The following is a 23,729-nucleotide window of genomic DNA, read 5'->3' as shown; positions in this document are numbered from 1 at the left end:
GCCAGCCTTGTTAACATTCAAATGTGTTATCAGTGCAGGAGGCAACGGTCTTTCAGGCCAGGGCAGCTGACCTCCCTCAAATGTAGCTTGGTCTGCAACAGGCCTCCCCACAGTGTTTTTGCTCAACTCAGTGGAGATTGGAAATTCACCAACTTCATCACACTCTGCCAACAGAGTGTAGGCTGAGACTGGCACCCAAGCCAAAGGGAGCCCCAGCTCTGAAAATTTGGCAAACTCCAGTGTTCTGTTTTCATGCTGGCCATTACCTTATGGCTTGTTTCTCACCAGTTGCCTTTCTGCTTTTCTTCTTTGGAAGGCTGAAATCTCTATTGGTTGTAAGCCATGGCCCACTTGCCTGAGAGACACAAAAATAGTGAAGACAGTGGAACATAGTGGGGCATAGGAAGACTCTAATTAAGTGTGTACTTACCCATCTTTGCCCACTGGTGGGGCACAAGAAGGAGCTTTTTAAAGCCTTTTTTTCCAACCAGCCAGAAGGTCTCTTCTGTGCCTTTGCCCTTATTATAGAAAATACAAAAAATCATAAATGTGCTATAACCAGCTTTCCCAAAGATGTGCTTCTGATCAACAGTGTATAAGCATTCAGTTTGGCTCAGAAATTGCCTCTGCTTTCCCCTTGTCACCACTCCCTGGAGTCTTCCTTCCTACACAGCTTCCTTGCTATATATACCTGACAAGCTCCATAAGCTGACACAGTAGACAGACAAAATCTGAACACCATTTGGGGGAACTTGGGTGCCTCAGTCAGTTAAGCATCCAACTCTTGATTTCAGCTTAGGTCATAATCTCAGGGTCATGAAATGGAGCCCTGCCTTGGGCTCCATGCTGAACATGGAGCCTGCTTAAGAGTCTCTCTCTACTCTTTTCACACCACCCCTCCCCCTTCTCTAAAAAAAAAAAAGAAACAAAGAAAGAGAGAGAAAAGTGAACACCATTTGAAGCTGCCATCCAAATGTTTTGTCTACACACTGCCACACAGCTCCATTGCTGACCACGTGTGGTTGTTTAGCTTCAGAGTAACCAAACATCTGGATGCTGAATTCAAGAATTTGTTTGTCATTTTTGCTTTGATCTTTTGACCATAGGCATCCCATTGTCTTTCCTGTCTAGAGTACATATATTCAGAGTCTACCTCCCCCAATACTTGCCATCCAAAGGCTCTCACAGAAACCAAAAATTGGAATAGAAATGGAAAGCAGGCTATACAACTTTAAAGGCCAGGGCATCTTGGCTGCTTAGAGAGGTCTGCATTTCTGCAGTGTTCTTTTCTTCCTGCCAAGGGATTCTCACAGGTAGAGAGAGACAACATGGAGGCCTCCATCTACAGCCTGGTTCCTTGGTTGTCAAGAATTATGGTCTGAGAAGAAAAAGGGAGTGTAAACTCTAGCTAGTCACCCCAGGGCTTAAGTGACTACCTCAGAGGAGCCAAGTTTTCTGCCTCAGCTTTGCCCTCCCCTTTTTCTAATAAACCCTCCTCTCAATGTGTTTCACTCTCCTTTCAATTTTCTTTCATCTGTTCTTTCATTTCCTCCAATCCATAGGAAAAAAGTGTGTTTACTAAAACTGAGAAAAGTAATGGGATGTGTTTCCAACTCATTAATCTGAAATATGGTCTCACTCTTGGCTGATCTCATTTGGAACAGTTCTAAATTGTTTAACTTAGAAATTCCAATTAGGTTTCCCCCCTTTAAATATCAAATCCATTGTTTTTTATTTTACATCACATACATTCATCCCTTAGCAATAATGACCACAACCATAATAATAATAATCACATTTAGTGGAAGAATCTCAAAGCATTTTGCAGGTATTTGGTTCAAGGCTCTGAACAAGCCCACCATAGGCAAGTATGAAGAGAATACCACAACAACTCAATCTTCACTAGCTGACAACCAACTCACCCTAAAACTCAAATAATTGGGCTGTTTGGAGCCACTCTGTTTTCAGAAGAAGTGAACAACTTTTAAATATACTCATATCACTCATTCTTACATTTATTGTACCCTCACTGTACCAGGTGTGGAAATACAGAAATGGCTCTGTCCTTCAGGAGCTCACAGTGCAGTTAAATAAAAACACTGTCGGGTCACGTTTGGGGCTTTAAATACAAACCCAAATTTTCTGCCTCCTAAACTCTGTTCCTCACAGTACCTAGTGCAGTGTCTCATATAGAATAGTTGCTCAGTAGATAGACTGTTTCATTCACTAGAAAACTCAACGCTTGAGCAATTGGAATACTCAAGGTGTCATTGGACCTCACTTTGCTAAAGCATACTCTTAAGGCTCAAACTTGAGGATCTCAACCCTCAGGCGTATTTGGGTGTTTATCTTGAGATCAAGAGGCTATTGAGACAGTGTGCCAATACCCAAGGGAGCTTTGTGGATGCCAGGATTGTCCAGATATCTGGGTGAGTCCTGGGACACACACTGGGATGCCAAAACCAATGGTTGCAAAAGAGAATGGGAGTGTTATGGACTCAGGCAAGCTTCCAAATCAAACAGTATGCAGGGGAGCCCCAGGGGTTCTCTGAGGTTTTGGAGCCTATCCAGAATTCTTAAAATCCTAGATCTCTGTTTATCCACCCTATTTCCAAAATTCTGTTGAAGAGAGAGAAAGTGGGGGAGAACAAGTATGCAACAACTAAAACCTAAAGCAAACCCTTTGACTTGGTATCAATCCCTGAGCAGTCCCAGAAACCGCCCCCCCCCCCCCCCCGCCAAATAATAGTATCTTACTTTGGTCTGACACTTTTAAGACACTTTGGCATCTCCTGTCTTTTTTAATTCTCACAAAAACTCTGGAAGGTGAGTTTATTATTAACCTCATTCTGCAAATAGGGATACTAAGTTTCATGGAAATTAAATGACTTGTCAATAAGCAAGCATAGCTGAAACCCGAACCCAATTTTACTAAACTCCAGGTTTTATTTATTTTCTTTTTACTACAACTTAGCTATTTTTTATTGAGGTATAACTGACATACAACACTAGTTTCAGCTGTGCAATATAATGATTTGATATGTATATATATTAAAAATGCTCATCACAGTAAGTCTAGTAAACATCTTAGACTCCAAATTTTAAATGCTCTTCCTTCTATACCACATAGCTTTTCCAACACACTGGAGTCAAGGGAAGGTCTAGAGGCCAAAAAGCAATGGCTTGGAATTTTAAATCTTGTGATTAATGAGCTTCCTGATAATCACGGGTCAGAAGAGGACTCTCTGTGAAGAAATGAAAGCACAGAGAGGATAAAGTTACTTGTCCAGTGTTACACATTAAGTCACTGATGGGACAAGTATTACAGACCAGACCTCTGACCTTCATGACTATGCCAATAAAACCTCATTACTTCTTTTTCTTTTTTCTTTTTTTTTTTCAGAGAGAGGGGGTGGTGGGGAGGGGCAGAGTGAGAGGGAGAGAAAGAATCTTAAACAGGCTCCACACCCAGAACAGAGCCCAATAGGGCTTGATGTCGAAACCTTGAGATCATGACCTGAGCCAAAATCAAGAGTCAGATACTTAACTGACTGAGCCACCCAGGTGCCCCCAACCTCATTACTTCTTAGCTCAAATGCTGGTGTGTGTGTGGGGGGGGCACGTGTGTGTGCACACACTTACACATGTCCAAACTTCTGTATGTGAGTGCAAGGGGTTGAGGATGAGGTGGAAGAGGTTGGGGGAAAAAAGAGAAATCACAAATAAAACAGGATTACTGCTTAAGGGCCTGAGAATCAAATACTATTTATCCCCAGAATGTTACAAGTGTCCACCCTGCAAGGACATAAACTGGCTGAGAACAACCATTTGGGAAAGTCTTCTCAGAATGTAAATTTACCTAAAGAGGTCTTAGTAAATATAACTGATAAGCCTAGATATATACAAAGTCTCAGCAAGAAGCTTCAAACTTGTCAGAAAAACAGTAACTGAAATAGGACTCATGTAAGAGAAGAGGTAGTAAGACTTATCACCAGGCCATTAGGAGAGAAATATTGAAAAAAGCAGACTTGGCCAGTTAAGCACTGATGATTTGTCGCCAGTACAATACAAGAGGGGGTTGGAGTGGGCCGTAGGCCAACTCCCCATAGAGGCTGAGCTTGTCACCTCTAAATGAGTCCTCCCCCAATCTGCCTCAGCTTCCTCAGTTTGATGTCTTTCTTTGTTAACCCCACCCGCCTAATTATTCAACTGCACTATGTTCTCTTCTCTCACCCAACCCAATCCACACTTTTGATTCCACTAGGGGAAACAACTTAAAGTGTCATCATTCCAGTGAAGGAGATGGAGTGGGAAAAGAGTGTTGTTACTGGATCCAATCCTTGAACCCAAGAGAAGAGGTTCTGATGTAGGAATTTCAAATATCAGCCAGCTGGAAGGAGAGGATGTTTTCAACCATCCTATTTGCTATCACACCTCGCAGGCTATCAAATGTGGTCCTTCTGACCCATGTACTAAAGCCATTCTTGCTTTCCAGCAACACAGAGTGAATGAGGAATGGAAATGTTGGATCAGAATTTCTGAAGTGTGCTGGTAATATGGTCATATTGGGGATATATTGCATGCCCCAAGTGACAAGGAATCTCCTGTCCCCCAGTCCCTACTATGTAATGTCCAATACCTATCTCTGGTATTGCAGACAGCAGGGGTACAGAGACAGAAAGGATCTCCCATTTTCTCCCTTCCTTCTTTAGGACTTCCTATTCTCTTCGTCACATTGCCCCTCCCTCTCCCCTGGGGCCCCCTCTCTTCTCTCTCAGTATCTCCCTTTTATCAGGGAGCCTCTAACACCTCAACAAGCAAGGCATGACATGGCCTTAGGGAAAAACTTTCCTGCCTTTTCCTCCACCTTGCTGTATCAGGTTCCCAAATTCCCTGGGGTAAGGGAAACTGTGAAGTTTCAAAGGGCCCTTCTGAAGTAGTCCTGCTTTTATACTCAAAACGCCCAAAGATATGATTCTTCCTAACTAGAATTTGGGGGCAATAAAAGCCATGGGGGGTGGGGCATATTTTTCCTTTTCAGTTTCAAAAGTGTCACCTCTTCAGCTTTTAAGTGACAGAATCTGTGCCCAGCAATCCAGAGAGGAAAGTGCCTTGGGAAATAAAGCCACCTTTGTCATCCTCTGATAAGAAATGTCAATATATAGAGGAATCACAAAAGCCTTGAGTAATGTGATTCACTGTTCAAGTAATGTTACTACTTCTATCATCTCACTGAGTTCTCTGCAGAGGTGAGAAAAGAACCTCTGCCCCCTCATAAATGACTCATCCCATCTTCTAGAAGATATTCAGATCTATTGGAAGAGACAAACCAGAACTAACCAGAAAAGGAACTTATCAATCAGAACCAAGCCTTCCAAACTTTAACTTCTGAAATCCTTTTACATGTAAATTGCCACCATCCGAGGAAGGCTTGCCAATGACAGAAACATATTGTGCATCATTCAGCACCTGGGTTTTGCTTTGCTGAAGTATAATCACTGCGAAAATAATTTTCATGCACAATGGTACCATTGAAAGGATACTGAGTGGGAAGTCAGACTTCCCTGGGTTTTGGCTTATTCTGTCATCAGTTGACTGTGTGACCCTGATCAAGTTACTTCACCTCTCTGGGCTTTGGTTCTTTGTCTAAAAATGAAAAAGTTAGATGATCGACTCTCTAGAGCCTCTTACAAATGGGGAAGCCAGGGGCTCTGGAGCTACCTAGAGGAAGATGAAAAGAATCCAGTGGAGATGGCAAAAAAGAAAGAAAGAAAAGGTAAAATTACTCTAATCCTGAATCCCAGATCAATGGATTGTCCTAACAGAGAGAAAAGGTGCTTCAAAATGTTTGTCTTTCACGGGAACTGACTTTATTCCTCCTGGTCCTTCAGGGAAGACATAAAGCCTCTCTGTAAATGGGAGGGGGTCAATTGTGTGCATGAAAAATTAGAAAGGTGGCCACTGAGCAGGCAAATAGAAAACCCAAACTCACTAATACTTTAGTTTATTGAACCATGTCTGAATTTCAGCCAAAGAGTAAACAAAGTTTACTTTGTTAGAAGATAAAAATAATAGTGCAGTTCACTGAAAACCCAAATTCTGGGTTATCCTTTAAGAGAGAAAGAAGCAGCTCATAGTCTGAAAAACCCAGGAGTTGTAACACTCCTCCTCACTGTGGCCATATTTTAAAGAGAAGAAAACTGAAGCAAAAAGGAATAATCTCTTGGGAACCGCAAATATGGCTGGAAATTCTGCCCAAATTATAGCTCTAAGTCTCAGACATCCAGGTAAACTCTTTCAGCAGACCATGACCTCTCTAGAAGCAGGTGTGTTCAAGTGGTTTGATTTAAACAAACAAAAAAAAAGGATATTATACCCCGAGCGCTGTCCTTCCTCGAAGCTCTACTTCATAGCCCTCACTCAGAGCTCGAAGAATTGTCACGGTGCTGTGACTGACATGAATGAAGTAAGCTGTAAAAGAAAGACAGATGTGACTGGATCCTTCCAGGTAAAATCAATGAGAAAATATTAATGTAATAGATGGCCCCACTACTAAATGAACGAGACCCTAAGAAAAGTCCCTGAGAGAGAACTTCCCTTAGGATTTCAAAGGAGGAAGAACGGGGAATGGTGGCCTTCCTCACCAGGCCCAAATAAGGTGTTAGCTATAGCACCTATCAGCCTCCTAGACGCTATCCCAGATGAAAGGCCATGCAACGGAAAGATGTTAATTTAACTCTAAGGTTGTGATTGAGAAACCAGCTACCACTACTGTGCTCTCAGCTGAAATGTGACTTCCTCAGAGGCAAGTTAGGTGTCAGCAGCTTCTTCTCTGCTAAAGCAGAGCTTCCAAGGTCTACATACCCTACTTAAGAGACAGCAGGGTATCTTTTTACATACGCATCCATACAACCATGTTACAGTATCGCTGCACTTAAAATAGAACATCAATTTAAAAAAGAGTCCCAAGACCTTGGTCAACATTCTGTGACAATTGTACATTTATAGATTTCCTGTGGGTAGACGCATCTATATGCATATACACACAAATGTATTATTTTCCAACTAATGAGCCCAACCCGGGATAAGAGTGTTACATGGAAAACTATGACTAAAAATTTTATGTAGCAACTAAGTGTAACTCTTTGGTGAAGAGCAGTCACTTATTATTAACTCAGGTAGACTCCTTGACTTTCTCAAAAACTGTTATCTTATGAAGTAAGACCTGTTCAAGTTGAGTCTTAAATAAGAGTCCAAGACTTGTTCCCACACACACTTGAGAAAATAATTCTTTTAGAAGCTGGAAATAATCAAAGTAGGAAGGCACGGCTGGAAAGAACTGCAAGAAATTTCTGCTATGTGTTCTCATAATAACTTTCACATAATAACATAATAGCATTTTTCCCAGCTCAGTACTGTTGTTTCTGTCTTCCTTGCTAAGTCATGGTCACCCAAAACCTCTGTTCAAAAAGAGTCCCTAAAAGCTGCATGCTCGTCTAGGTGCCCTTTGTCAGCCCTATGTATACGACTCCACTAGCATCTGGTCGTCAGTCATGATCCTACTCGTGTGGAGCACACGGGTCAAAAGAGGGAGCTCGTTCCAATGAACACCCAGGTGTTTTGCAAGGAGAATCAGTCCAGCGCTAGGTCACTAGTTACTTCCTTTCCAGAATTAGTGAATTCAACCGGGCATAATGGTGATACTGATGAAATTAATTTTTAGTAGACCTCTGACGTGTCCTGGTCTCATATCCAACATGAGGCTATCTCTTTACAAATCTTCAAGGTGTGGAGCTTAATGCCCTATTTTGGTCACAGTCATTAGTTTCCAGAAAAGCATACTAACCAGCCCCTTTAGTCCTGAGACCACATGTGTTTGCTTCTTTGTATCCTTCACAATGCCTTCCTTGCATAGTCAGTGCTTAATAAACACCTGCTGTGCATGATTCATTCCATTTTCTTCTTCGTAGCTGCTCACTAGACAAGGTGATACCTACAACTGAAAATTCTATTTCTGCTTTCAGCTCTATATTTCCAATGTGAAATGAGTAGAGTTTCCCTGGTGCAGACCAGAATATGACTTCAATCTTCTACAAGCTTACATCAGTCCAGAGTGCTGAGCCAAATCTGCATTGCGGTTCCATGATCAATTTCACTTCATCCTGGGTTGCATTTCAAGAGCAAAGTCATACACATGCAGCAGTGTCTGGATGACTACTTCCATAGCTTCTGCCATGTCTATGGAGTTCGAAGACTTTCCCAGATGTCAGAAAATTTATTCTGACAACAGCTTCTAAGTTCTGTGCTGCCTCCTTAATCATGGCCGCACAGGCTAGATTGACTAAGACTGGACCCATTGTGCAAGCCTGTTTTTGCACATGAGTGATGAACAGTGGGGTCAGACAGGGCACCACCCACTGTGATATAGGCCACCATAATATCAGAGACTAGTCTGAGTATACTACTGGAGTTTGGGAAGAGCTTGTCTTACCTAGTAGCTGCTAAAGCCAGGGCTGCTAAGAGCTTAAGTGTTTTTTAAGTAGAAAACCCATGAAAACTGTATGTAGAACCTATTATTGTTTTCTATGCTTTCCTATATTAGCATAAACAAATTGCTTTGCTCAATCCTGATAAAGGGCAAGGCCTGTTGTGTTTCTGACATTGCCTTGTAGTGGCAGTAAATAACCAAAAAAGAGGTGCCAGCAACAGACAGATGGCATGAAGATTTGTACAGTTTTATTCTCAAAGAAGGGGGGAAAGAAATGGTATCTTTGACACCATGCTTGTTTTGATAAAAACTAAAGATTTTATATACAAGCTAATTGGAGTTAATTATTTCAGATTGCCAAGCTCCTTAGGTTGAAGGATTATTGCCAGCTAAATTCAAGAGGGCTATTTGATAAAACCAGAACTCCTAGGATCGTAATTAGTGCAGGAAGAGGACTAGAGCAGTAAACAGCAGTCGGGTGGAAAGCAGCTGATTCTGGTTGTGTCTCCACAAATTAGTTGAAAAACTAAATATGCCAGTCCCTTACTTTTTCTTTTTTCAACAAGACTTCCCCGAACCCACCATGCTGGCCAATTTTTTTTTTCTATTCCCAAAGGACATTTTAAGTTGTTTTGATCAAATTGACTGTTTCAGTGTCGCTTAGCTACAGCTTCGTAGCTAGAACAAGAAGGATACATATTTAATCCAATATCACCCCCTACTGGCTTATCATTAGAGACCAGGAAATTTGTGTGTAAAATCTTAATCTTAAATTATCTTTCATTTCTTTAAAAAACATTAAAATATTAGGTGTCTTGTTCTCCTTCTCTCTCTAGAAAAATAATCACTTTTCCATCAGTAGGAGGTTACCATCCCATCCCATCACAGGTACTCACGTAACCCTGTTGATTCCCTCCGAGAAGCTGTGTTCAAAGTGTCTCCGAACAGGCAGTATCTGGGCATGGTGAGCCCCACCACTCCAGCAACAACTGGCCCTGTAAAATAGCAGTCAGTTGGGATTACAGTCAACAGGTATATATCCAATGCTAATAGAGGAACACTGCCAAGGGGAAGGAATGTAGCTGCATAAAAGAACAAAGTTGCCACCAAATAGCTCTAGGAATCTGAAGGAAGCCCTACAGTGAGTAATAAACTCTTTGCCCTACAAGAAAGCAAGTTGATAATGATGCAGGCATGACTACCCTTCTGATTTACACTCTTGTTCCAAGTCACAGTTATACCCAAGATACTTATATCTGTCAACAGGGACAAATGAGCATAAAAGCCAAACCAGAAAGGCCTAGGCAGGGACTCAGGATCCAAGCATGTTTGTTACAATATAAAAGAAGTGACCCTTTCTTATGTCTTAGGGTCAGAAGAAGGGATCTCATGGGGTTATTTATTTCCCAGGAGAATTATTACTAAGACAATTGGAAAATCTGAAAAGAAGTAGAATTAGCTTTCAATCATTTGTGTTAGGGGCACGGACAAGCAGCATATATAGATAACCCAAGAATATATTATATTTGCCTTTACAATGTGTTTTGTTCTTACATTTCAATATGGCTGTTAGGTGTTCAGACAGTGAACATTACTTGCAAAAAACTTCAGCAACCATAATGAAAACCTAATTCAGAAATATTTTAAAAATTTGGGGTGCCTGGGTGGCTCAGTGGGTTAAAGCCTCTGCCTTAGGCTCAGGTCATGATCCCAGAGTCCTGGGATCGAGCCCCGCATCGAGCCCTGCATTGAGCCCCGCATCGAACCCCACATCTGGCTCTCTGCTCAGAAGGATGCCTGCTTCCTCCTCTCTCTGCTTGCCTCTCTGCCTACTTGTGATCTCTGTCTCTCAAATAAATTTTTAAAAATCTTAAAAAATTTAAAAAAGAAGTATTTTAAAAATTCTCCACCCTTACTTTTCTGGCCTCTGCTCCCTTTCTATTTGAAATTGTTCATCATTATCTTTTTGCTATTTCCTGGGTTAGAGAAAGTAATTAAGTGTTTTTGCTTCAAGAAGTTCTTCCTTTAATTTATAAGAATAAAAATAAATAAGAACTACAAAACTTATGTTTTTCATTTTAATTCATTTCTTCCCATTCATATGCATTCATTGGACACAGAGCTAGGCACCAAGGGGAATAAAAAAAAATGTAACATACTTGATCTCAGTTCTGTAGGAGTTTATAGTCTAATTAAAGAGAAAAGACTACTAAACAGGAAGCAAGTAAGCAACAACCCAAAACAATGTATGGTTGAAATAAGATAAATGGGGGGAGGGCTGCTAAATAGGATCCAGTTCAGTCAAGAAAGGTCCAGTGGAGAAGATGGAATTTAATTTGAATCGTGATGGGTGGGTAAGATTTGAGTAGGAGAAAAGGGACAAGAATCAAATATTTGTGGTTTGAATTGACCATGAAATTTTGGGAAGCTCTCAGAGAAAGCAGTCTGCCTAGTTCAGGGGCTCAGGAAAAACTGGAGACAAGATTGGATATTGGGCTGTACCAGATGGAAGACCTTGAACCACTAGAGAATTTTGAACAGGGAATTACATAACAAAAATGATTTTTCCTTTTTTCTTCTCAGATCAGTGTATAGAATGCATTGAACGGGAAGAAAGTAAAATCAGGGAAACCTGTTAGGTAACTGTTGTTGTAATGCAAGCACAAGGTCGTGAGCACTGGGAAGGAGGAGATGATAGGGAGTGGGTGGGCAGAAAGGGGAGATGAAACAGAGACATCATGAAAGGAGAACCAACAGACTTATTGGCTCTCTGACAACCATGAGGAAATTGGCATGGGCTTATAATTCATGGAAAAAGATGACTTGAACTTTTAGATATGTTGAATTCAAAATAATGGTGAATCATCTAAGAAAAGATGTGCTGAAGAAGGTTGAAGATGTGGAACTGAAGCACAAAGGAGAGATGAAGTCTTTTCTTTAAAAGAAAAATGCTGAACATAAGCATTCAGGATGCAAACATGAGTAAGATATGGTTCCTGCCATCAAGAAGCTTATAGTCTAGGGGTACCTGGCCGCCTCAGTTGGTAAAGCATGTGACTCTTGATCTCAGGGTCATGAGTTCAAGCCCCACATTTGACATGAAGCCTACTTAAAATTTTTTTTAACTTTTTAAAAAAGATTTTATTTATTTATTTTAGAGAGAGCGAGCACTCACACATGAGTAAACAAGGGGGGAGGGGCAGGACGAGAGGGAGAGACAATCTCAAGTAGATTCTCTGCTGAGAATCTACTTGATTCTCAGTGCTAATGTGGGGCTCTATCCTGCGACCCTGAGATCATGACTTAAACAAAACCAAGAGTTGGATGGTCAACGAACTGAGCCATCCAGGCACCTTTCCCCAAAAAAAATTTTTAAGAAGCTTATGATCTAATGGAAGGAGAAACAAGTAAACACAGATTATGCTGATGACTATGAGAAGGATGGATAGAAAGAAGCAAGAGTGGAAGCAAGGAGATGTTATTGCAGTGATCCAGGCAAAAGATGCTGGTGGCCTAGACTTCAGTCATGAAAGTCAAGTATAGACAAGACAGATTCAAGAAATATTTAAAAGGTAAAATGCTCAAGACTTGGTAAATGGTTGAATGGTGTAAGGGTGAGGGAGGAATCAAGGAGGATGACTCCCAAAACTAACTGGAGTAACTAGGTGAATAGTTGTACCACCAACTGAAATAGAGAATAAACACAGGAAGAAGAGGAAGCTTATGTGGGAAGAAAATAATTCTGTTTTGGGATTGAGTCTGAGGTCCATGTAGAACATTCAGGTGGAAATTTCAGCAGCAAGTTTGATATAGAAGGCTGAAGCTTAAGGGAGAAAACATATACAGAAGTGGGGATGGAGAGAAGTTTGGGTGGCTCAGTTGGTTAAGTAACTGCCTTCAGCTCAGGTCTTGATCTCAGGGTCCTGGGATAGAGTCCCGCATCAGTCTTCCTGCTCATTGGGGAGCTTTCTTCTCCTTCTCCCTCTGCTGCTCCCCCTGCTTATGCTTTTTCACTGTTTCTGTCAAATAAATAAATAAAATCTTTAAAAAAAAAAAAGAAATAGGGCTGGAAGTCATCAGCATACAAGTTGTACTTAAACCATAGTTGTACTTAAACCATAGATATGAATGAAAGAAAAGTATGTAAGGGGAGGAAAAAAAGTGGATGAAAGACAGAACCTTGGGCATCAATATTTAAGGGATAGACAGAGACAGAAGAGATGATCAGACAATGGTAGAAAATGAAAGCCAGGTTGGAGTGGGTCGAGAAACAAAAATCAAGATGTGAGGAGAGCAATTAGACCACAACTCAGAGCTTTACAAAAAAATCGGGTAGCAGCTACAGTTAGAGAGCAGGAGTTTCCAAGACAGCCAGTGAATGAAAGGAGAAAAAGCATTCAGAGAGTGAGGAGCATATCATAAAAGCCAGTTGAGGGAAGTTTTAGGCATAAAGTTATCAGGGGCACTCTACCCTTTTTCTAGTCTTCCCCTGAGGCACATAGGAAATGTTGGCTCTAACAAGAAAGGTAGATTGAAAGGGATTGGTACCTAGAACAAGGACTTCTGCCCAATGGTGTAGTACAGGTGTTGGGAAGAGAGTAAAACTTGGGTAGGCATAAAGAAATTAGGCACCATTAGACACCTGGATAATCCAACTGCCAGTAATCAGGGGAGCACCACCCTCTCCGACCTTTTCTAATCTTCTCTTGAGGTGCATGGGAATGTCTTTTCTTCCTGTAGCTGGCTGTTGTTACCTGAATGTAGGCCTATTCGAATCTGGACTGGCACCTCTGGCATGTGTCTCATCTTTTTTTTTTTAAGATTTTATTTATTCATTTGATAGATAGAGATCACAAGCAGGCAGAGAGGCAGACAGAGAGAGAGGAGGAAGCAGGCTCTCGGCTGAGCAGAGAGCCAGACGCGGGGCTCGATCCCAGGACCCTGGGATCATGACCTGAGCCGAAGGCAGAGGCTTTAACCCACTGAGCCACCCAGGTGACCCCATGTGTCTCATCTTAAAGGTCCCCAGGGAGCTCAGGATATCTAGGGACATGTTTGCAATCTCAACTGCATGCCGATTGCCATTCCTCTTTGGGAGGCCTGAGGCCACCATGTAAGCATCTCCAATGGTCGATACTTGGGAATCAGGGGAAATAGAATGAACAGAAAAATTGTGTGTGTGTGTGTGAGAGAGAGAGAGAGAGAGAGAGAGAGAGAGAGAGAGAGAGATGAGGAAGGCTTATTTCTTGTAAAGTGAGGAAGATGGTGAGAGACTGTCAGAGATTCAAGGTCTGGCTGCATATTAGAATCATTTAAGGAGCTTTATGAAAAAAAATTGATGTCTAGGTCCCACACCCATAGATTCTGAAATAAGCAACTTTGCAGTTTCTTGGCTGGCCCTAGAGAACTATCAGGCCCCAAGTAATTCCTGGGGGAAGGAAAAGAGGAGATTTGTAGGAATATCCATGGGTACCCATGGAAGAGTACCCTAGGAGAAGGTGCATATAATATTCCTCTAGCAAGTATTTCTCTAGAAGATTTCGGGTAAATGAGCTAGCAGCCTTAAGACAAGTATAGAAAAAGGGAAAGGAAGGAGGTAGAAGAGACTGTTCCTTCTGCTTTGCATTGTTAATATGATGAAGTTAGTTTTGTAGTCCCTTGAGTGTGAGAACTGAGTCTTTTTTCCACCAGCTACCCCCTCCTCTCCTAGTGCCACTTGTCAAAGGACAGAAGAACCCGCCCTCAGCTGCTTTAAGCTGGACACCTGTAAGGAAAGGCAAATCTGTATTCCTCATCTTCCCAAAAGAAGTGTGCTCACTCTTTTAGGTGACTAGTAAGTAGAAGCTTTTCAAGTAAATCCAAAAGATAAGTCTACTGGAAGGACTTCCATGAAATGTGCCAGTCTGACTCTGCGAGGACAAGTTTGGATCCAATTAAAATCCATGTTCTTCTAGAGAACTGCACTCACAAGTGCAATAGTTAAGACCACGAAACTCTGATGTCACACTGCCTTGGTCAGAATCCCAGATGTACCATTTACAAACTGTGTGGCCTTGCCAAGTCACTTAACTTCTCTGTGCTTTAGTATCCTTATTTGCAAAACAGGGATAATAAGAGTATCTGCCTTATGGAGTTTTCTAAGGACTAAATAACTTAACATATGCCAAAGCACTTAAAACCTGCCTGGTGGATAAGTGCAAGCTATCATAATCATCATTACCATCATCAAACTAATATGTCTTAACATAAGTCATGGGATGGTGGCTATGACTCAGCTCCAGAGAAAGTTCAGTAATCAGCAATAGGCCTCTCATCTTGACTTTCTATATAGCCAGTAACAATGATGCTTTGAATACACGAGACTTTGTACCTCACCATGCTTCCATCCAGGGCCTCCCTTTCCTCGTACAACTGGAGAATGGGATCCCTGTCCCCAAATAAGTATGCCAGCCTGCACAGAGGAAGGGAAGAGGTACAATCCAAATGTTATATGGGAGGGAGAGACTCACTTACTTGCTGGCCATTGTCAAAGAATAGTGGTTGACTCTTCCCCTAAATGAGTCAGTCACTCAGGAGTCCCCACACACATGGATGAGGAGAATAGAAGGGCGGGGAGCATGGGCAGTGCCTAGCCTTGGTGAAAGACTGTTGTGGGGGACTGTGGGGGGGGGGGGACATGAGCCAGCAGGAGGACACAGAAAGGGCAGGGGAGGTATAGAAAAAGGGGCTGGTTGAGATGGGTGGTGGCAGGAGAACAAAAAATGAAAACAAATCACCAGCTTTGTAATTTTGCAGTAACCTTCTCACTTCCATTTCAGATTATCAAGTGCTGGGGAGGTGATTTCAATTTTACAGGTAAAGAAAATGAAAACACAAATGGGTTTGGTGACTCACTGCTGGTTCAATTTTATTTCCTTTGCCCTGTTGCTTTTAATAAACAGGACTGAAAAATTAGATTTCATTTATGGATTTGGAGAGCCCCACTCTACCCTGGAAACAGCCCACGAACTCCTTACTGCAGCCATGAAGTACCAAAATATCTTATGGCCTCATCCCTAAGACTTCAGACAATTGTCTGAAGAGTATCAGCTGCATTGATTAAACCAGTGGCTGTGTTACTGCCCATGCTGAATCATCTTTGATTTTAGTTTCAAATGAATTAGCTTTCGGTGATTTGTTTTCCTCTTCAGGCTGCTTGAGTTCAACGAGCTAAGACAGGTAGTCTGGTTCTATGGATTTTTCCTCCACTGTGTCTTCCATGTGTGCTTCTTGATAAGTTTGCAGCTCTGGCTGATTGACAGGTATGATATCTATTTCTGAGCCCTATTTAGATGGCTTGGCCTAGCCCTGAGGCTCTCTACCTGACCTGAAAGGGCCCTGTCTAATCAGAGATAAACACACTGCCCTGTGTGTGATTTGAGAGTTGGAACATTTCAGACTACTGTGAAGGATCCAATGAATGGAGGTACTCATTCCCCAGCTCTACCTTGGTTCCTGGGACAGAGGAGCTGTCTAAAGTTTGGGATGCCTGGGGCATGTTTTTCCATCAATAAGACAAGTATCCATGTTTCAGGCAATGTAGAAATGGCCTTGCACAGCTATAAGATTTTTAGTCATTTTCTGCCTAGAGATAAGACAACATATAAAAATCAAAAGTAGGGAAGCATGGCAACCAAAGGAGTGAATGTAGTCATCTATTCTCTGCTCATCTTCAGCAACCTTGGATAGGAGGAGTGGAAATTGACAGCTAGAGGGGTGGGGGGGATGTGGGAGCAGTAGGTTGCAACCTCACACTTAATGACTTCCCTAGACCTCAGACCACAAGATAGGCTCATGGTTACCCAATAGCAATCCCTTTGACCTATGTGATGCCAGAGTTCCCTCCTGTATAAAAATGGTACTTAGGGGAACAAACCAAATTTTAACAGCATGTATTAGATCTACATGAGTTTTACCAAGATGAACTCTGTAGCAGTCACCAGCTATGGGCAAAGCACCAATGCTTCTTCTATCGCCCTTGTATCATATCTAGCATGATACTACCTACACCGTGGTTACTTAGTCACTGAAGTACAATAACCCTTTTGGCTCCAACCTCTTCTTAGTTCTAGAAAACAGCTCAAGAGAAATCTGCCTGGCAATCTCTTGCTCAGTTCATACCGTTATTTTATAAAGTGTGAGATTGTATGCATTCTGCCTGGCCTTCATTTCCAATAAGATACCAATGGAAGTGCTATACTATTTAAATTTTACGTCCTTAATCAGCGTTGGAGACAAACCATGAGTGACTCTTGACTATAGGAAAGAAACTGAGGGTTGCTGGAGGGGAGGTAGTTTGGGGGGAGGGAGTAAATGCGTGTTGGGCATTAAGGAGGGCACGTGATGTGGTAAGCACTGGGTATTATATGCAACTGATGAATCACTGAACTCTACATTTGAAACTAAAATAAATAAATAAACACATAAATACATAAATAAACTTTACTTCCTACATAACAGCATTCAGTAAAATTCCACCTTTTAATTTTGGGATTGCAAGACTCATATAAAAATTTCTCTCTAGAATATACTTCTCTGCTCAGTTACTTACCTTGTAGACATCATGACTGCCTATGACAGCATCAAAGAGTGTGTACAGGTCATTGAGAAGATCTACCACCTCAATAGGCTCACTCATGGCTGAGATGGTGGTGAAGCCCACAACATCACTGAAGTACAAGGTGATCAAGTCAAAGCCCTCAGGTTCAACCATGTAGCCCTTTTTGAGGGATTTGGCAACTGATCAAAAGCAGAGACAGCTATTCCTCAGAGGACACAGGCCTCCCGGCATGCCACACACACATCTGCTAAAACACAATTTCTCCGAAAATCACTGCCAAGTAAATGAGTAGGAAGAAGATGTCATCTGGATGAAAACATTAATTCATTAATTTAGTCTATAAATATATTTTGAGTGCTTATGACATGCCAGGTACTGTGCCAGATGCTGGAACACAGCATCGAACAGACAGCCTTGGTCTGTGTTTTTGTGGAGCTTTTTTTTTCTTTAAAGATTTTATTTATTTACTTGACAGAGAGAGAGAGAGATCACAAGTAGGCAGAGAGTCAGACAGAGAAAGAGGGGGAAGCAGGCTCCCTGCTGAGCAGAGCCTGATCCAGGGCTCAATCCAGGGCTTGATCCCAGGACCCCAGGATCATGACCTGAGCCGAAGGCAGAGGCTCAACCCACTGAGGCACCCAGGTGCCCCTTGTGGAGCTTTTCCTCAGCTGTCCCTTCACTCAGGGAACGATCCCAGGTGGTTGTTTACAAGAGTCCGATTTCTCCAATTATCTCCTAAACAATCATGTTACAATATGATCAGGTGTCTTGGAAATTTTGGAAACAGTATCAAAAGGTAAGGCTTTGAACAAGGAAGGAAAACCTAGAAAAACAACTCTGCTACTCTCCTCTAGGACCTCAAAGAACTGACTCTTTTTAATTGGTCAGCTTCTAGGCAAAGTCATGAAGTTACACATAGAAAAACAGAAACACCAAAAACTTAAATGACCAGCATGCTCCACAGGCAGTGGGAAATTAGGAAGGTGTGCTCTACTCCCTTGGTTTCCAATTCATCTTTGATTTGAAGGTGTGGCTCAAACCTACTGGAAGTAGAGAGGGTTCAGGATAGGGGGAAGGAGCAGTTAGTTATCGGTAATTTTTTCTTTCAATTTCTAATAGAACACACCGTTACAAGGATTCACACTCCTCAGGTGTTCACACATACAGTGGTAGCATCTGTGTTAGAAGTTTTTCCGTTTTCTGTTTTTCAATTTCCAGCTCTTCAGTCTGTTGCCGGATCAAATCTTCGAAGTTGCTAGAATATTGCTCCAAAATCCGAAGCATGGAGTCAATGATATTGGTCTCCTTCCCTTTATTCAAAGTTTTAAACTGAAAGTAAAACAGAAAAAGGACCCAGGGGAATTTTTATTCTCCAAACTCAGAGATGATGGAGTAGGACCCCTTATCACAAATTCCTTCCTCTAAAATGCCAGGGCACAAGAAGTAAACTGAGGTATAAATGGAAAAAGTCACCACTCAACCTCACTGTTACCCTGTCCGATTCACAAGGTTCTTTTTCCCTGAATAGCTCTTCCCCCACACTTCTGGCTCTTTGAAGTCTGAGCAAAGGTGTTCTGGGAAGGATTCTCCAGCTTTCAGATGCTGTCACATGGTAGTAGCCACTTCAAAGGCAACAGGATCTTGTCTTGAGCCTAGGTCATTTGTGAGTGGGATGAGGAGAGAGAGGGCAGGGAGTACTGTTTTATCCTTCTGGGTAATCAACCTATTAAGTCATCCTGACTTCTAATGTCACTGTGTTACCAGTTTTTGGATAGTGGATGGTTCTTTGACCTCTTAAATATGACCCAAGATCTATATGGTAAGATTTACTCCCTATTTCTTACCATCTTACCACGGAGGTCCAGGAATAATGATGTGCTTTAGCACCTGCCCTTCATGTCCATCAGGGTCATGTAGAAATTCAGCTGGTCTTGGCCCATTCTATGCCCTGATGCCACAGGGTGGTGGCTGCATGCCACAGTTTTTTAATGTGCCCTCCTGAGCCCTGTCCATCTACAGAAACAGGGAGCTTGGCATAGCATTGGAATCACGAGGGGGTAATCCCTCCTTGCTGATGTGTTCAGCATGCACAAGGCTGTGTTTACAACAATAAAAGACTGGTGGTAGTTTTGCTGAGCAGACATCCAGAAATCTGTCCCAATGAACCTTCTTATGCAGCTGGGCCACACATGGTCTCCTTAGCACTCAATCCCCCAAGGCTGATACCAGGAGTTTCCTTCTGAGCCAGATCCACACCTACAGGTCTACCAAGGTCCTGCAGGTAATCTCAGTAGTCTGCTCAGATGTTTGAGGCTCCCCTATTGCTTGACCCTGGGAACCTCCCTCTCCTTCTCAGCCCATTTAAGTTTTATTAGCTGCAGGGAGTTGGCAGGCTATCCTGGTCTTTCAGACAATCTAAACTTCCACCAAAGCATTTCAGTGAAGGCAGCCCTCCCAATGTCCATTTGAAGGCTGTATGATGTACACTCCTTCCATCTATCACCAGCTTCTCTTCTGTCTTCTGAAATAACATCTCTAGTATCAACACAAGGACAAATGCTTTTTCTCTTGCCTCATGGTAGGTTCTCAGAAATGTGACCTTCATGGTCTTTTGCCTTTTCCATACTACTGAATACCTGTTTGAGTGTCCTCAAGAGACCCAGTCAGTCTAATGGAAACATTGTTAGCTGGGGACATGGATGACTTCATACACAGGGCCCCTAAGGCTTTCAATCCACCTCTTTCTTTTTTCCGCCTCAGATACCTGCCACTCAGAAAGCATCTCAGTGCTGTACTCCAGCCAGGCTCGAAAGCCTCTCCACCAGAGCTGACACAGCATTCACAGAGAGTCCCCTCAGTTTCATTATCCTGTAGTTTCAACAAAGACCTAAGCTGCATGTTCCAATATAAGAACTGCACCCTAGGTACCCTTGGCAGAGCTTTCTCTGTCCTTTCCTCATTTCCCCCTTTCTATCCCCAACTCTAGGAAAAGAATCAGACTCTTTAGAAATTCAGTATCTTAAGGAGAAAGTTTACCATTTTTGTGCAATGTATTGCCTCAAGTAGTTCCCTAGGAACTTAAAAAAATCTCCTGGTTTTGTACTCCCCATTTGCACATTTTTCTGTCATGAGCCTCCTTTCAAAGACCCTATGTCTTTCCTCACTCCTCAAAACCACCTGGTGTTACTTCAGTGGTATACTCAGCAAAGTTTCCTGGCATCTCCATAGCAAACATAGCCCTACAAGAACTTGTGCCAAGCTGAAATCAAATATGATACCCATCTTTTAACAGTCTCAATGCCATTGCCTTGCAAGTGCCCAGTGGTTCAATTCTATTTCTGAAAGGTTGGTTAGGTCAGATTGTGAATGGTCCAGAATAGAGGTTCATATACAGAAGCACATTCAAATCAACCATTGCACACTTGGAGGATGTGCTAGGGGTGCCCCAGTATCAAAGGCCTCCAAGTAGCCACCCCAATGCTTCCTCCCCAAGAGGAGTGATTTTTTTTTTCTCTCTCTTGCAGGAGTTTCCTTTTACAATATGATGAAAACTCAAGGAGTTCGTTTGGGGTAGGCTGGCTTTAGGATGCCTTCTGGGCAGTGCTGAGATTCACAGAGTCCTTACCTGATTAAATACTTCATCAAAAGTTGGTCGCTGTTCTGAAGCTTCAGCCCAGCACTGCTTCATCAGCTGGAGACATTCGGGAGGGGCAGACTCAGGAGGAACCATGGGTCTGTACACAGGAAGAGGCTTCTTAACTCTGTCTATGATTTCTGTCCAGAAATAAGAAGAGAACGTTTTATAAATCATAGAAGGAGTGCCAAGATTTGACAAAGATCATTGAGTTTTAGCAAAGAAAGAGGTTTGTCAGGAAAAAAAATCACAGGGCATCTCCTTTGCTTTCTCCTTAAGTGGCTTGAATATAAATTGTCTCTGAGCAAAGGAAGTATTGGTCAATTTTAGGTTTTAGGTTTTAGGTTTTAAATGTGGCCTATCTGATGTCAATTTTAACACTATACCCCCAATGATCTGTCTCCCTTCACCCACCCCCAAATCATCTAAACTTTCCAGTCCCCACAGTAGACCCACCTAGCCCTCCCTGAAGGCCCAGACCCAGCCCAGATCCATGCTGTGAGTCCTGCCTGGCCCGTAGGAAAGAGGATTAAGAACTCCAATAAATAGTTCAGGACCTCATCTAGATCCTCCTAACTGCTTGTCCTTGAACTCCACTTTCAGTGGAACATGTACTATGTATCAGACTATGGACTAATGACTTTGAACACATTCTTCCATTAGATTCTCACTACAAACAGATGATGTAGGAATCCTTATTTTTATTTTACAGAAGGTTAAAATGACGAACAGAGAAAGTCACATGGCTAGCAAGTGACAAAATTTGAATTTGACTCCAGGCAGTCTCAATCTACTACGTTGTCCCACTTCCAAATACCTCAGACTTCAACCAGGAGTTCCAAAACTCCCTATTCAAATCCAAAAGCCATTAGTGACTGAGAAGTCCAGATCAGTTAGACTAATAGAGAGAAAATTCCCAGGAAGTAGAAGAAAATAGTTAACCTTCAATGTCTTCAGCAATCCACACCGGACCTCAAACTGTTCTCTCTGCTTCCAGGCTAGCCTTCTGCAAGCATTCTTAAAACATGAATTTGGCCATGTCATTTTCTTGCTTAAAACCCTTTAATGACTTCTCATAACACACAGGGTAAAATCTATGCCCTATCACTTCAGCTCATTTCTTATCCCTAACCCCCTCCCCAAAGCCCCAACTCCAACAGGCACCAAACCTTGCTTGCCCCACCAGTGTGCCCTTCCCACTCTTACATTGGCTGTAACACTCCAACAGTGCTGCTTTATACCTACAGTAGGCATCCCCTTGCCTCCATGAAAGAATAGGAGGTTGTTGCCTCTGACTTCTCCGCAATTTGTGACATCACACTTCTGCTCTTTTAACCCAGGTTGGCCTATACTAGTAATGTTTTCTCCATTGCAGTGCAGTTTTCTCCATTGCAGTACCCACTGCAGTATAATAGATTCCATGTGAGCCAATCCCTTGGAATGTGACTGCCCTCATCTACTCTCTGGTAAATGGAGTCCTTATCTTTTTACCAGAGCACCATAGAGTTGAATGGGTTATCTCTCTACTTAGGCCCAGTATAATTCATGCTCTTGAGGAGCTTATAGTCCAATGGAGGAGCTAAATAAGGACAAAGAATATAAGTGTTCTAGCAGACATTCCACACAGGTAAGCGCACAGGAGGCACATGGTCTGCACTGAAGAGGTCAGAGAAGGCTTTCCAGAGGAGGTGACAAAAACTGGATGAGGCAAAGTAGGGAGAAGGCGAGGGCATTCCAGGGACTCTGAACAGCTCTCTTGAAGGCACAGAGGTAAGACCATGGTACTTTTAGTCACGTGGTTTAGCTGGAGTGTAGGGAGTGACAGGAGATAAGCTCAGAGGGGTAGCTATAGGCCAGACTGCAAAGAGCCTTGTATGTCATGTGAGGAATCTGGGCTTCGTTTGATAAGTGATGGGAAACAGGAAGTTTTGAGTAGTGGAGTGATATGGGACTCCAAGTGAGGCAAAAGATAGCTAAGTATTTGGGTTTCTTTGTTTTTTTTGTTTGCATTTTTAAATTTTTTTATTTTGAAATAAATTTAGACTTCCAGAAAAGTTATCGAACTAGTATAATAATTACCTACTCTTCACTCAGTTTCCTCTAATGTTATTAACTTATATAACCATAGTACAAAGGAAATTAATATTGGTACATTACTATTACTATTATATTACTATTCTGGTCCTTATTTTAATTTCATCAGTTTTATTCCCAGTATCTTTTTCTGTCCCACAATCCAATTCAGGATCCCATATTGCATTTAATTATCATGTCTCTGGCTCCTTCAACCCATGATGGCTCCTTATTCTGTCCCTGCCTTTCATGACTTTGACATTTTGATGAGAATTGGCTAATTATTTTGCAGAATGTCTCTCATTTGGGGTGTGTCTGATGTTTTCTCCTGGGTAGACTGTTATACATTTTTTTTCCAAAAATTCCACAAAGGTGACATTGTGCCCTTTTCAGAGCATCATGTCAGGGGGTACATGATGTCAGTGAGCCTTGATCACTTGGATAAGGTGGTATCTGCAAGATCATCATCCTCTGAGGGCACCTGGGTAGCTCAGTGGGTTAAGCCTCTGCCTTAGGCTCAGGTCATGATCCCAGGATCCTGGGATCAAGCCTTGCATTGGGCTCTCTGCTCAGCAGGGAGCCTGCTTCCCCCTCTCTCTCTGCCTGCCTCTCTGCCTACTTGTGATCTCTCTCAGTCAAATAAATAAATAAAATCTTTAAAAAAAATCATCAGTCTCTGATAGTAAACTTATTATTTTTCCACTTGTAACTACTAAGTATCTAGTGGGTTCATACACTCAGAATATGCAAATATCCTGTTTCCCCTCTAACTTTTGCCTACTGATTTTACCATTCCTTCATGGATTGTGCCTGCCAGGCAATCATTTTGATGAAAGATGAGGATGAAAGCCTATGGCATGTCACAGGGAAAATATGAAATGACCATGCCATCCAGGAGCATCATGAGGGGTACTGAAATACCTGGCAGGGACTGT

General features: G+C 42.2%; 1 protein-coding gene across 1 annotated transcript in view; it reads right to left on the bottom strand.

Moving 5' to 3' along the window:
* Positions 1–267: 267 nt before the first annotated feature.
* The window catches only part of GUCY2F (guanylate cyclase 2F, retinal), an 86,376-nt gene continuing 62,914 nt past the window's right edge, over positions 268–23,729 (bottom strand). The window contains 11 exon segments of the mRNA XM_047715101.1: positions 268–355; positions 431–452; positions 455–518; positions 6,377–6,471; positions 9,385–9,483; positions 13,243–13,285; positions 13,494–13,624; positions 17,075–17,286; positions 18,253–18,416; positions 20,713–20,861; positions 23,716–23,725. Coding sequence (XP_047571057.1) covers positions 268–355; positions 431–452; positions 455–518; positions 6,377–6,471; positions 9,385–9,483; positions 13,243–13,285; positions 13,494–13,624; positions 17,075–17,286; positions 18,253–18,416; positions 20,713–20,861; positions 23,716–23,725 — 1,077 coding nt within the window.

Source organism: Lutra lutra, chromosome X, assembly GCF_902655055.1.
Source record: "Lutra lutra chromosome X, mLutLut1.2, whole genome shotgun sequence".
Classification (NCBI taxonomy): domain Eukaryota; kingdom Metazoa; phylum Chordata; class Mammalia; order Carnivora; family Mustelidae; genus Lutra; species Lutra lutra.
The sequence above is the reverse complement of the archived record's forward strand: the minus strand, read 5'-3'. Positions and strand labels throughout refer to the sequence as shown.